At 36.7% G+C, this 12,485-nt stretch overlaps 3 protein-coding genes across 3 annotated transcripts; 2 read left to right on the plus strand and 1 right to left on the minus strand.

The window, feature by feature from the left end:
* On the plus strand, positions 1-5,598 carry LOC105176511 (mitogen-activated protein kinase homolog MMK1). Its single transcript, XM_011099332.3, has 6 exons — positions 1-368; positions 463-592; positions 2,628-2,765; positions 3,481-3,813; positions 4,541-4,721; positions 5,104-5,598. The coding sequence occupies exons 1-6, from the start codon at positions 136-138 to the stop codon at positions 5,277-5,279; spliced, it is 1,191 nt and encodes a 396-aa protein (XP_011097634.3). The 5' UTR covers positions 1-135; the 3' UTR covers positions 5,280-5,598.
* A 469-nt stretch (positions 5,599-6,067) lies between these two features.
* On the plus strand, positions 6,068-7,473 carry LOC105176518 (small ribosomal subunit protein uS13c). The gene is made up of 3 exons (XM_011099344.3): positions 6,068-6,268; positions 6,360-6,584; positions 7,203-7,473. The coding sequence occupies exons 1-3, from the start codon at positions 6,155-6,157 to the stop codon at positions 7,362-7,364; spliced, it is 501 nt and encodes a 166-aa protein (XP_011097646.1). The 5' UTR covers positions 6,068-6,154; the 3' UTR covers positions 7,365-7,473.
* A 1,051-nt stretch (positions 7,474-8,524) lies between these two features.
* Positions 8,525-12,069, minus strand: LOC105177729 (uncharacterized). The gene is made up of 4 exons (XM_088877875.1): positions 11,305-12,069; positions 10,393-10,479; positions 10,161-10,323; positions 8,525-8,949 (listed from the first exon to the last, which is right to left on the minus strand). Exons 1-4 carry the CDS (start codon positions 12,006-12,008, stop codon positions 8,779-8,781), a joined length of 1,125 nt encoding a protein of 374 aa, XP_088734001.1. The 5' UTR covers positions 12,009-12,069; the 3' UTR covers positions 8,525-8,778.
* Positions 12,070-12,485: the final 416 nt, after the last annotated feature.

Here is a 12,485-nt window from a genome sequence, read left to right on the forward strand (position 1 = left end):
TAGAGAGAGAGAGAGAGAGAGAGAGAGAGGTGAAGAAAAAAATCGGACATACAAATACCAAAAGAAGAAGACAGCTTCCTCTTTAATTTTTTTGTATGTTATTTTGTTTTCTTAACTAACAAACGCGCACAGGAAATGGAGGGTGGGGCTCAGCCGGCGGACACCGTGATGTCGGAGGCGGAGCCGCCGCCTCCTTCCCAGCAGCATCAGCAACCCCCGCCGCAGCCTCCGATCGATCACATACCCGCCACGCTCTCCCACGGAGGCCGATTTATCCAATACAATATCTTCGGCAACATCTTCGAGGTCACCTCTAAATACAAACCCCCAATCATGCCCATCGGCAAAGGCGCGTACGGCATCGTTTGGTACTCAAGCTTTCACCTTTACTCTTCACTCTTCCAATAATTACATATCCTTCATAGTTTATTCGCCCTCTTTTCTTTATTTATTTTTTAAAAGTTCGGCTTTGAATTCCGAGACGAACGAGCATGTGGCGTTGAAGAAGATAGCAAATGCTTTTGATAATAAAATTGATGCCAAGAGGACTCTGCGTGAGATCAAGCTTCTTCGGCACATGGATCATGAGAACGTTAGTATCTTCTCCGTATGTGTATGAGTGTGATTTTTCACAATAATTATTTGTTGTATGGCTACTGTGTATTCTCCTAGTTTTTTCAACTGCAGCCTAAGGGGTTTTCTAGAATAGGTGTTATGAATGAAAGACTAGGTGCAGTTTGCTATCACATACTGTTTTATGCAGCATGCTATCACATAATAAAAAGATGGAAGAAATTTAACTGACAGAAGGGAAATAAGGATTCTTTGCTTCAAAGAACAGGCAAATTTAAACATTTTATGACGGTGACTTGTATGTTTGTATTACATGGATTTGGTGTAATCACTAGAACGTGCTTCCTTTTATTCTGTTGTTATCATGTTTTGTCTGCTTGTTGGTTTCTCCACCTTAAAGTTTATCAGAACTGGAGTGGGGGGTAGTTTTGCAGACTAATGAACTGGTGTTTTCTTGTTTTTGGAATTTTAGAGAAGATGTGATGTGTTTTTCACCAAAGGATAAAAACAATCCTGTCTGAAACCACTGCAATATATGCGTGTTTTCCATACATATGTGATACATAAACCTGAGTAGGTAGTTGGCAAAGAAATTTGGATTCAACTGATGAGTTTGTTGATCTACTTTCTTGAAAAAAGTTTCTTTTTAAGTGAAAGATTCCCTTTTTCCAAAGAGGACTTTTTTGGAAAATAAATTTTATGATTTAGTTTACGTACTCCTGAATTAAATGGAGTTAAAGTCATCATTTGTGCTCGCCTTTGCTTAATTTATCCTACAAGTAAATAAGTACTGAGATGAACTTAATTTTCAAATTAATGCAAGAAAAAAAGTGTAACAAATGCTATATTGCAGACATAATCTATTAGCCATGAGAATATAATCAGCCATCTGAACTAACTTTCTAATTAATGCAAATATAATCAGCCATCAATTTCCGCTATATCCAAGCATGAAACTTTGGGCTAGGTGTTAAATCTTATACACTGTCTTTTTAAATTTGCAATACCAACGACATTGTTAAGAGCGTAAATCCCATAGAATAAGTCAGTAAGTGGGTGTTCTTAGATATTGCTAATAAGCTGTCATTTATAACATATTTCAGAGCTAAGGAAGGTTATTCAGCTTGACAAACAAAGTCAGAGAAAAAAAAAAATGAAAATGTGCTGTTCATTTTCTCTCTATGAATTTATCCACTACGTATCACTTCTATTTATTCATTTCTAGCTTTAGACTTTCATGATCTTCTGGGAAGTATAAATGGTTTTCATAAAATGCTCAATGAGAGCACTAATAGTTTGAGCCTAGTGTGAGCTAGCTTCCAGAGTTCCAATCTGTAGTTGAGGCTTAGAGATCTTTGGAGAGGAAAGGATTAGATGATCTAAACTTGTAAAGAGCTATTTGTCCGAAGGATTAACATTTTTGACAAAATCTTTGCCTTGTGGAAAATTATTCTTTTTAAGACCATAAAGTCCAACTTCAATTTGTTGTATTTGCTACCATAACAGCATACCTAAAATATTGAACATTATCTGTTCTCTTGATGGTTTTGTATAAACAGTTTAAGATTGTTCCAAGAATATATTCTGGTTCAAATATTTCTTCCAACTTTTGGGAGAAAATGACTTTTTAAAGTTCCCTCAGGTTAGTAATGAGGAATGGAGAGGCAAGCACATGCTTGAAGTCTGATTTAATTTTCCCTAATCTTCCTTACTTGTACTCGCCTTTTTAGTATAGGGCATGTTGCTCTTTATTATGTAATACTGTACCATGTCCTCAGGCTCTCAGCTTTGTGTTGCTTTTGTGAGTTGCAACTTTGTTCAATTTGTCCTGCAATTTCATCTGTCCTTTGTGAGCGCAATTAATCATTACTCCTGCATGCCATCTCATTTTTTATGCTAGCTTGTTTTGTTATAGTCAGATTTCATCATTTTTAAACTAAATAGTCAACTAACATCTTGTTATTGATTACCACTTGATTCTTTTGGAAGGAAAAACTAAATGCCTGGTCTTCCCGGAGCAAAAAATCATTAAATGCAAATCTTATTTGCCACAGGTGGTCGCAATCAGAGATATAATCCCACCACCTCAGAGGGAAGCATTTAATGATGTTTATATTGCATATGAACTTATGGATACTGACCTCCACCAAATCATACGATCTAATCAAGCATTGTCCGAGGAGCACTGTCAGGTTCTATTTCAAATTCTTGTTTGAAAAATCGACATGCATTAAGTGCTGCTTCCTTAGCCCTTGAGTTAGCTTCTTTGTTATTAGAGTAACTTTTTCTTCTGGTTCATATCAAAGTGACAGGGCAGCATTTGTCTCGTGATTTATTTAAAACCACTAAAATTATCTTTTCTATGGATCTGTACCTAAAAGTCTACGGAAGCTGATATTTTAAGGTTATTCTCGAAGCTAGTCAAGAGCAGCAACCTTTAACTAGCGGGTACAAATAAATTTGGCCCTGATTACGAGAATAGAAGTCTTGAAATATTGATGACATTATTTTACTGACAAATATGCATACTAGCGGCACGCCTTTCTGGATTATTGCATTTACGAAAGCTTCTAACTTCTACATTGTTATGTATTGTATATGATATTTTCCCATCTAGCAGGTAAGATGAGGCAAAACTTTTAAATAGGTCTCTGAAATATATTTAACTTGTTCCTATATCAACTGCCGTATATCCTGGCTTTTCTCCCTGACATTTGAGCACCATTGCTTGATCTAAGTGTCTTACATAATAAGAATATCAATTTTTTTCCTAATTTTAGCATTCATAACCAAAAGATATAATTACATTTCTTTATTCTTCTTACACTTGTTTTTTTCCTCTGTGAAGTCGGCTCTTATTTTACTAATATCTTTTGGTGATGAGCTATTACCGTGGTGTTTGTGCAGTATTTCTTGTATCAGATTCTCCGGGGGTTGAAGTATATACACTCAGCGAATGTTCTCCACAGGGACTTGAAACCTAGCAATCTTCTACTGAATGCAAATTGTGACCTAAAGATATGTGATTTTGGATTGGCACGTGTCACATCTGAAACTGATTTCATGACAGAATATGTTGTTACAAGGTGGTATCGGGCGCCGGAGTTATTGTTAAATTCATCTGATTATACTGCAGCCATTGATGTATGGTCAGTCGGGTGCATTTTCATGGAATTGATGGATCGGAAGCCATTGTTTCCGGGTAGGGATCATGTCCACCAGTTGCGCCTTCTAATGGAGGTATGTTTTATTTCAATGTCAAAAGTCATACTCAGAATATTGTATTTTTTTTCTTATTCTCAGGTTAATGTGATCATTTTCTACTCTGACGGGTTTTCACTGTCAACGATTTGATATCTGATATCTATGTTACTGAATAAACAGAACAGGGCTTTGATGAGACTTATATGTAAAGGGTTCTTGAACCCTTTGTTCTCTGAGCGATTGTGAATTGAACCCCCTAAAATAGATGAATCTGTATGTGAACTCGTTACATTTTTTGCCTAAAAAAAAGTTACATTTGGTCATAAATATTCATGTCTGGAACACTAATCCAACTCTTTGGCAATTATAACTGTTATCATGGGCAAGTTAACCATACTGGAAAAGGTTTTTTCCAGATGCATTATGCTAGAATAACAAGAATAAGCCATATGATTCCAACTTTCCTATGCAACATGAATTGGGAAGGTAGTCCAAGTTGGCAGAAATGAGAGAGCATTATAAACAAAAGTCGTATCTGACTATCTGATATAATTAATTCTAGGTGAGTTCTATTCTAGATGAGATAGTATCTGTTCATTCAATAGAATGCTCAAAGTACTTGGATTGTGCTTAAATTTAGTTGCTGCTCTTCAATGGTTTCAAGGCAGTGCATGGTGCCATGCATGAAGTCGCCTGAAATCTTCATTAATGTGTTGCTTTGATGTTAATGTTTTGTACTGTTTTACTTCTTTTTCTCTTGCAGCTGATTGGCACCCCATCTGAAGCCGAGTTGGGGTTTCTGAATGAAAATGCCAAAAGATACATCAGGCAACTCCCTCCTTATCGCCGACAATCATTTACTGAAAAGTTTCCTCAGGTGCACCCTCTTGCCATTGATCTCGTTGAGAAGATGCTGACTTTTGATCCTAGGCAAAGGATTACAGGTACAAAATTTCTGAATGCCCTTCCATATTTTCATGTTTGAAATTTTCTGATCTTCAGAGTTGAGATATTCATGTTGTATTTCTTATCTGTAATGGTGCATTTTACGGTGGTAATATGCTGCATATTAGTTTCAAAGAAATTAGCCAAATATCTAGATATTTGTTTTAGATTAAGAAGTTCAACACTTGTGATAGTTGCAATTATTTTTGCTTTTAACACATCATATACTTTATTATATGAATCAGAAAATGTTGGAACTGCTCAAAATGTTTCAGTTAATGCTTTATTGTTGCAAATGTTTCATTCCCTCAACTTCTCTACCAAAATGATCTATGAATCTAATCTATTTCTATTATCTCGTGAACATCTGCGTGGCATCAGTTGAAGATGCATTAGCCCATCCTTACCTGAACTCACTACATGACATCAGCGACGAGCCCGTTTGCACAACTCCTTTTAGCTTTGACTTTGAACAACATGCATTGACTGAAGAACAGATGAAGGAGCTGATTTACCGCGAGGCTCTTGCATTCAATCCCGAATACCAGCAGATGTGAAAGAATCTATCAGCAAATTGTTTGTGGATTTTTCAAGTAGTGTGGTGCCGTGTTGTATGCGATCAATTTCATGTATATATTGATCCATTCAAAAACTGGACCGACTTTCGTTTTAGAACATGGATGAATTCCTAAGTTAGACATGGATATTTAGACTGTGTTCTTAAAGTGTCTAGCCCGCAAAGGATGTTGCGGTGATGAATGGTGGAGTTATGGGGAGGAAACAACTGACATGTTTGTGTGGGTAGTTTGCCTTGTATTCTCTTTTTATCGAAATATTTTCTGGTAAAATGACAACTCCAGATTTGTATGCATGAAATCTTTCTCATTAATTCTTCAACAAACACAGGTAAACAGTGGAATTGATCAGACAGAACTTAAGGGCCTATAACATATTTTTCAAACTTCATGAAATTAATCGGTCTAAGGATATGATACCAAACTTTGAATCCACTTATTCTTCTACCCAAACAAGTCAAGTTTTGATTGATGCTTAAATCATCATATAAGAACATATTTATGTTATGAAATTTTCTGAAGAAGGGATATTACTAACTTTCCCAAATTCAAGAATAAGCTTAAACAAGATTGTAGCGTATTAATCAAGCTAAAAACCGTTGGGGCTCTAATTTATATGCTATATACGAACAAACAGGCCTTAGAATTTGCCCACACCAGGCCCAACTTGTAAAACAGGATCTAAGTATGAATGCCAACCGGGTCGGATAAAGTCCGATTCTTAATCCGGCCCGCCCTCTCTCCGCCGTTACGAGAGGATAAGAAAAGCAGTCCTCCATCCCCCCTTTCTTCCCACTCTCTCCCATATTTCATCTTCAGACCATAATTCAGTCGGAAAACAGCAGTATCTATCAACAATGGCGCAGGCACTAGCTACGCCAGTGCTCCCTTCACTCTCCCTAATCTCCAACCCCATCTCTAACTCCGCCAAGACCTCCCTCTCCTTCCCACTAACCACAACTCTCCCCAAGGTAAAAAGGTTGAATTTTTCCTTCATGTTCCCCTTTTTTGTTCAAGAATTTGACGTGGGTTGTCCTTAATTTCATTGTTTGTCATGTTTAGATTGGTGGGCTTAGCATCAAATGCGCGCGTGTTGGTGGGGTTGAGATACCCAACAACAAGAGGGTAGAGTATTCTTTGCAGTACATTCATGGAATCGGGCGCACTGCCGCTAGGCAAATACTAAACGACCTCGGCTTTGAGAATAAGATAACAAAAGATTTCTCTGAGGAAGAGCTCACCACTCTGCGTGAGGAGGTTTCTAAGTATATGATTGAAGGAGATCTCGTAAGTGTTTCCTAATTCTCTCTATATTACCACCCAAGTGTTGATCATAATTGTACCCTTGTTCGATAAATATGAGAGGGTTCTTTAAGCGATAACGTGATTTTGCTGTATGGTTTGTTACTGTTCTTGGTTGCGTTTTAATTAATCGAGTAAAACTTATTGCTGGACTACAAGAACTTGCTGATACTTGATATCAAGGGAATTAAGTGGTGTGATTTTGGGACCTCATTGGCATTTCAACTGGTTGACGGATATTATTATGATGAGATGCCATTATTTTAGTGTTCGCTCAACTATGAATGAATGAAGATGGCAGCCATTGCAAAGATTTGCAACTTGTAAAATGCATAAAAAAAAGAATGAGAAAGTGTATGCTAGATTGATTCTCTCGGTGATGCTAGTATGTTAGATTGATTCTCTCGGTGACGCCCTCAATAACTCATTCTTCTTGGAGTAAGTTACAAATGTTGCTTGTCTTCTGAGTGTTTTCCTTTGTGAGACTTGATCTTTGTATCGAGTTGAGATGTATGCATAAGCTTCTGATTGATTATTGTCATCTAAAATCAAGATTAAGAGGGCAGATATGAAAAATTGAGTTGTTGGTGGTGACCTCTGCAGAGGAGGTTCAATGCTCTCGCCATTAGACGGCTGAAGGAGATACAATGCTACAGAGGTGTTAGACACATTCAGGGGTTGCCTTGTCGTGGACAGAGGACTAAGAACAATTGCAGGACCTTAAAGGGCAAGAGGGTTGCCATACCAGGCAAAAAGAAGAAGTGAAACTTGGCTGCGTTTCTGTGACTGTAATTTATAAATGCAAGATTATGCATTGGATCTGATTTTTTGTAGTCAAAGGTATCTATTCTAAATCATATTGGATTTCCATTCAGTTTTCTGTCTCTGAATTTGCATTTGCTATGTTCGGAACCAAAAACCTGCTCGATTTGTATGTCTGGTCTGGTGTACAATTATGCGATGCAGAAGTAATTAGATGGAAACTGCGGGCTGGATAATTTGTTTCAAGTTTCTTTACTGAAGTTTTGGATGGCTGTATCTGTTGTGGTTCCTAACTATAGTGAGGATTCAGGAATTGATCTCCAGGTCTTAGATAGCTACAAGCAATGGAAAAAAAGAGCTAGAAATGTAGTACATTCTTGTTATCATCTTTCTCCTCATAGTTTGATATTAATCACATGCAAATTTGAATAATGGGAAAATTGAAAATAATAATAATAATAATAATAGTAATAATAAAGTATGAGTGGTTGGAAGTTTGAAGTTTCTTAATATGTATGTATTCTTTGGACTCGAATAACCTTATTAAAGTACATGATAAATATAATTTGATATAGTAATAAATATTAATTAATAGCATAAAATCATTTTTTGGATGATTAATGCCTGAAGTACTTGATCTATAGAATTCTCTTATGAGTTTCTAATAGTATACAGTTTAATTTTTATCATTAGATTCTTAATTGACTCCATTATTTAGCAAGATTCATGCTTATTTCACTTCAATTCATTTAATAAAAGAATTAATATTTTTTGTTGTTTAACTTTGAATTTTCATTTCATAAAAAGCTCTTTTAATATTTGCTAGTCTGATATTTTCCTGTTTCAAAAGATACACACCACTTGGATTGGATACCCTAATTATGTTCTATCTCTTAATTTATTAAATACTTTTCACATAGTAATGCGTTATAATAATTTCCAATTGTATTAAAAAAATGATTAATTGTATTTAACAGAACCAAAATCAACAGACGACTGCGTCTTCATCTGTATACCTCTTCATCAAAAGTTGATCTGTTACGATCACATTTTATGCATTAAAAAACCAATAAAAATTAACACACTACCAACAAACAATGCAATCCATGGTAAGAAAGACAAAGCTGTGTTTCCGGATAACGAGATTGGGAGTAAGATTTGGGATTGATTATATGCAACATTTATACCAATTTCTTAACAGCAATCCTCTGCAGTTCTACTGACAACCAAACAAAGAAAAGAAAAGGCCATCATGTTTCCATTTCACCCCGACTTCGATGAATAGACAGGGAGATGATGAAAACACAGGCCATCATCAGGACTCGCAAAAGCTCCACCTCCAAACTCCCCACACTCTTGTCTCTAATCATCTTCTACATCTACCCCACAATCTAACATACACACTATCATAGAGAGATCAGTAAGTCTTGCTCCGTGCCTCCGGCCGGTTAAGTTTGCCAAGAACCACAGGTGCACAAGGATTCGGCTCTAATCCGTTTCGGGGCGGGTCCAGAACCACCGGCAAGAAATCTAGTCTATCACAACAGAAGCTGGAATTCTTAAATCTCCTAATCAAAGCTTCTTTCCCCTGCAAAAGTTTATCAAACATACAAGTGACTAGAAAACAAAGAGATAGAAACCAGAAGATGGTTCTCTTTGATACGGGAATAATCTACTTACGGTCTTCAGAGACCTCATTAACAACGACCAAACTTACATCCCGGCAATGAACCTCTGCAACCCTGTGATCAACTTTACATCAAGGTTGCTCATGAACTGTAAGTCCATCACCTATAAATATTACCTCTTCCACTCATCACGTACAACTTCTACTGACCCTACTCTACTTACAAAACTGAAACACCTATTCCGACCAATGTTTTCAGAACCGGATCAGGAATCAAACCAGTGAAGCTACTGGGTCACTGGTCCGACTGGATTAAAAAACCCGGCTGACTCAAACATTATTATATACATATATATGTAGCATATAATACATTATATATCAATAGATTACATAAATACAATTTATAATAATATTTTATAAAATGATACAATTTATAATAATTTAACAATAAAAGGCCAGAAACTTTTTGGAGGAAGCAAATTAAATTAAAATTCAAACTAACAAAAATTTAAAATTGAAAAGCCCCCAAATACGTTATATATGAATCGATTAAATAAATATAATTTATAACAATATTTTAGCAATCGTTGCCTTCATATAATTTTTTTAAAAAAAATTAAAAAAAGATTTTAAAAAAAAGATTGGAGAAGCATGGTGAAAAGGAGAAATAAATAGATTATGAAAAAAAGAAAAACTCTATTGACTATTAGAAGTACTCATTGTCCCACATTGAAAAAGTGTAAGCCAAATTTAGGTACATTCTCATTGTCCCGCATTGAAAATGTGTAAGCCAAGATTATGCACTTACCTATTTGTCCCATATTGAAAAAGCATAAAGCAAGCTTAAGCTATTTACACTATAAATATGTGAGAGTTTTTTTGAATATTTATCCATGAAGCACTTGCCTATCTATTTTTCATGGCATTTATTTGCTTCTCATTTTGTATAGTTTACTATTTTTGAAGTGAAATATATATTTTGTTATATTATTATTTATTATCAAATTGGTTGGACTGGTCTGATTTTGACCGGTCCACACCGGGCTGATAGGCCCTCATTTTACAGGCATACTGAGTCTAAAGGAGTATAACTTTATTTTCTAGAGTTAACATTTTTACAAACCAAGCATACTACGTATATTTGGAACATGTTTGAAAGAAGATTCATATACCTGAATCCTGGCCCAGGTGACCTCACAAATTTTCTTGGAGGTGATGGGCCCTCTATCAGTACAAGCCGTTTCCCACTTGTAGTTGTGTAGAGTCTTGCTGAATTCCAGGGCAGCAACGGCGGAAGTGAAGTTCACAAACGCATATCCCAAATTCCCTTTCTTTCTGTTGATTTAAACACGAGAACTACTCAGCATATATGGATACAAACTTCAACAGATGAAACAAAATTACCTGAAATCCATAGGTAGATAGAGGAAATCATATTCCAGCGAGTAGGATTTGCAACAGTCATCAAGAAACTTGAGCATAAAATCCCTCCTGGTACACCAACAGACCCATATGCATGTTAAAAAACTAAACCCTCATCAACACTGAAGAAGTTGGGGGTGGGGGGTTCATAGATGCACTGGGAAAGCATTAATTATCAATTTTTGCTATATGTATATTTTTGGGAAACATTCATGGACTAAATCATTAGCATTGATAATGAACATTAAATGACATTCAATCACTCATAGTAAATGAGCATGAGGCATGGAACGGAAGAGATGCATCATGCATGCCTTGGAGATAAAAGCATATCACAAGATTGTTAAATACATTTAATGCAGAAAGGGACATAAAGAGGAGGAAAAAGTTAAAAGGATTGCTCCTTTTATGCTCTGTTCAGTCACTAGACAACCAGAGTCAGAGAAAGACTATCACTAAGAGCTCTTATTACAACCAGTCACAAATCAGAGCTGCAGAAGTTTTACATGCCAAGGGAGACAAAACATGCATTCCCTATCAACGTTTCAGGGTTTTGCAGTAATCCGAAAAGGGTCATTTGTAGACTTCCATTCTTGATGGGAAGTCATGGAAACAGACAACTTAGTGCATACACACCAAACAGCAAATACATTATACACCCGCTGATTCAACTGAAAATGGCAATAAATTGAGAATCAAACGATCCTTGTCAAAAACCCTCGAAATTTGCAAATGAAATGTTACATGATCTTTATATCTCGAGATTGAGAAAAGCGTATATTTGCAAAATAACAAGAAATACGAATAATTAGACAAGAAAACATCATAGTAAAGAATCGCAAATGTAGGTAAAATGTAGACAAGAACGACAAAGCAAAACCAATGCATACGTACCCCAGCTGGTTAGGAATGTTCTTGATCATCACAGTAGTTTTGAAGGGATGTGAAAACTCATCACCAGAAGCCGGCAGCGCCGAAAGGGAGGCACCAGCATCACCGGAAGCCTCATAAGATTCCGGGTTCGCTGATGATTTCCGGGGCCTCCATTCTTGCTTAACTAACCGTGGCCTCTTGTCGACGCTAAAAGTCGACCTTAATGCCCTCCGAAGGCGCGGCGGAAGCGCCCTTCTCAGACCCTTCTTAACGACGTTAACCGGAGCCCCCTCCACCTTCTTCTCCTCATAATAGCTTTCATCAGTATTTTCCTCCTGAAGATTGATTTCATTTCCACAGCCCAAATCCTTTGTCTCAACCCCAAGAACGGGTTTTGCTGCCTTGTAGAAAGACTCATCGGCCGAAAAAGAAACAGAATGAAAGGAGTGTTGCTGAGCTTGTGCATTGAAGGGTATGAAGCCTTGGTAGGTAGGAAGAGCGTGCAATTGATAATAAGGCTGTTGGAGTGGAAGTTGAGATAATACGTTCTGCGGTGGGCCGGAGGTGAATGGCACCTGCTGTCGCTGTGGCGGTGGAACGACGGGCGGTTGAGAATGTGGCGGGTAGATTATAAGGTGGGAACGGGGTTGAAAAGGAGGTTGTAGTGCAGACGGCCTCCATTCTTGAGCTTTTGGATTCAGTGTTCTTTGGAGTTTGATGCACATGGCGAGGGAGCAACAAGAGATGCAGAGACAGAGAGCAATACCAACTACCAGGTCGATTAGTTTCGATGTTTGGGTTTTTAGCGTAAAGGTGAACTACATAGTGTGATTGCCACACTAAAGGGCTTCGACAGTATATTTTGGGTTAATTACACTTTGCACCCTTCTAATATGGCATAAATTGTATTTACCCCTTAATGTTTGAAAACGCATCAAAATCACCCTTATAATTCCTATCAAATGTTAAATGATTGACGGTGTTACCCTTTTTTCTTTTCATTTTTAACTCAAATTTACAATCTTACCCTTGTGTAATTACTTACAGTTCACCTTCTGATTTTATTAAATGTTAAAATGCATAAAAAAAATTCTTACTACCTAATTTTATTATGTCCATCTTGAAATATTAATATAGCATTAATTAGTCAATTGTTATGGACCAATACAAACATCCAAAATACATCTCATTAATATTATAAA

Source organism: Sesamum indicum, linkage group LG2 (assembly GCF_026168435.1).
Source record: "Sesamum indicum cultivar Baizhima isolate 11 linkage group LG2, ASM2616843v1, whole genome shotgun sequence".
Lineage (NCBI taxonomy): Eukaryota > Viridiplantae > Streptophyta > Magnoliopsida > Lamiales > Pedaliaceae > Sesamum > Sesamum indicum.

Bases quoted from the DNA above. Each gene is read 5' to 3' on its own strand.
- LOC105177729 (XM_088877875.1), bottom strand. From the start codon at position 12,008: ATGTGCATCAAACTCCAAAGAACACTGAATCCAAAAGCTCAAGAATGG. The intron at 10,324-10,392 runs GTAATTTTGTTT...TTAAATCAACAG, and splicing joins TATCTACCTATGGATTTCAG to AAAGAAAGGGAATTTGGGAT. The intron at 8,950-10,160 runs GTATATGAATCT...AAACTTTTGCAG, and splicing joins TCACCTGGGCCAGGATTCAG to GGGAAAGAAGCTTTGATTAG.
- LOC105176518 (XM_011099344.3), top strand. From the start codon at position 6,155: ATGGCGCAGGCACTAGCTACGCCAGTGCTCCCTTCACTCTCCCTAATC. The intron at 6,269-6,359 runs GTAAAAAGGTTG...TGTCATGTTTAG, and splicing joins TAACCACAACTCTCCCCAAG to ATTGGTGGGCTTAGCATCAA. The intron at 6,585-7,202 runs GTAAGTGTTTCC...TGACCTCTGCAG, and splicing joins ATATGATTGAAGGAGATCTC to AGGAGGTTCAATGCTCTCGC.
- LOC105176511 (XM_011099332.3), top strand. From the start codon at position 136: ATGGAGGGTGGGGCTCAGCCGGCGGACACCGTGATGTCGGAGGCGGAG. The intron at 593-2,627 runs GTTAGTATCTTC...TATTTGCCACAG, and splicing joins GGCACATGGATCATGAGAAC to GTGGTCGCAATCAGAGATAT. The intron at 2,766-3,480 runs GTTCTATTTCAA...GTGTTTGTGCAG, and splicing joins TGTCCGAGGAGCACTGTCAG to TATTTCTTGTATCAGATTCT.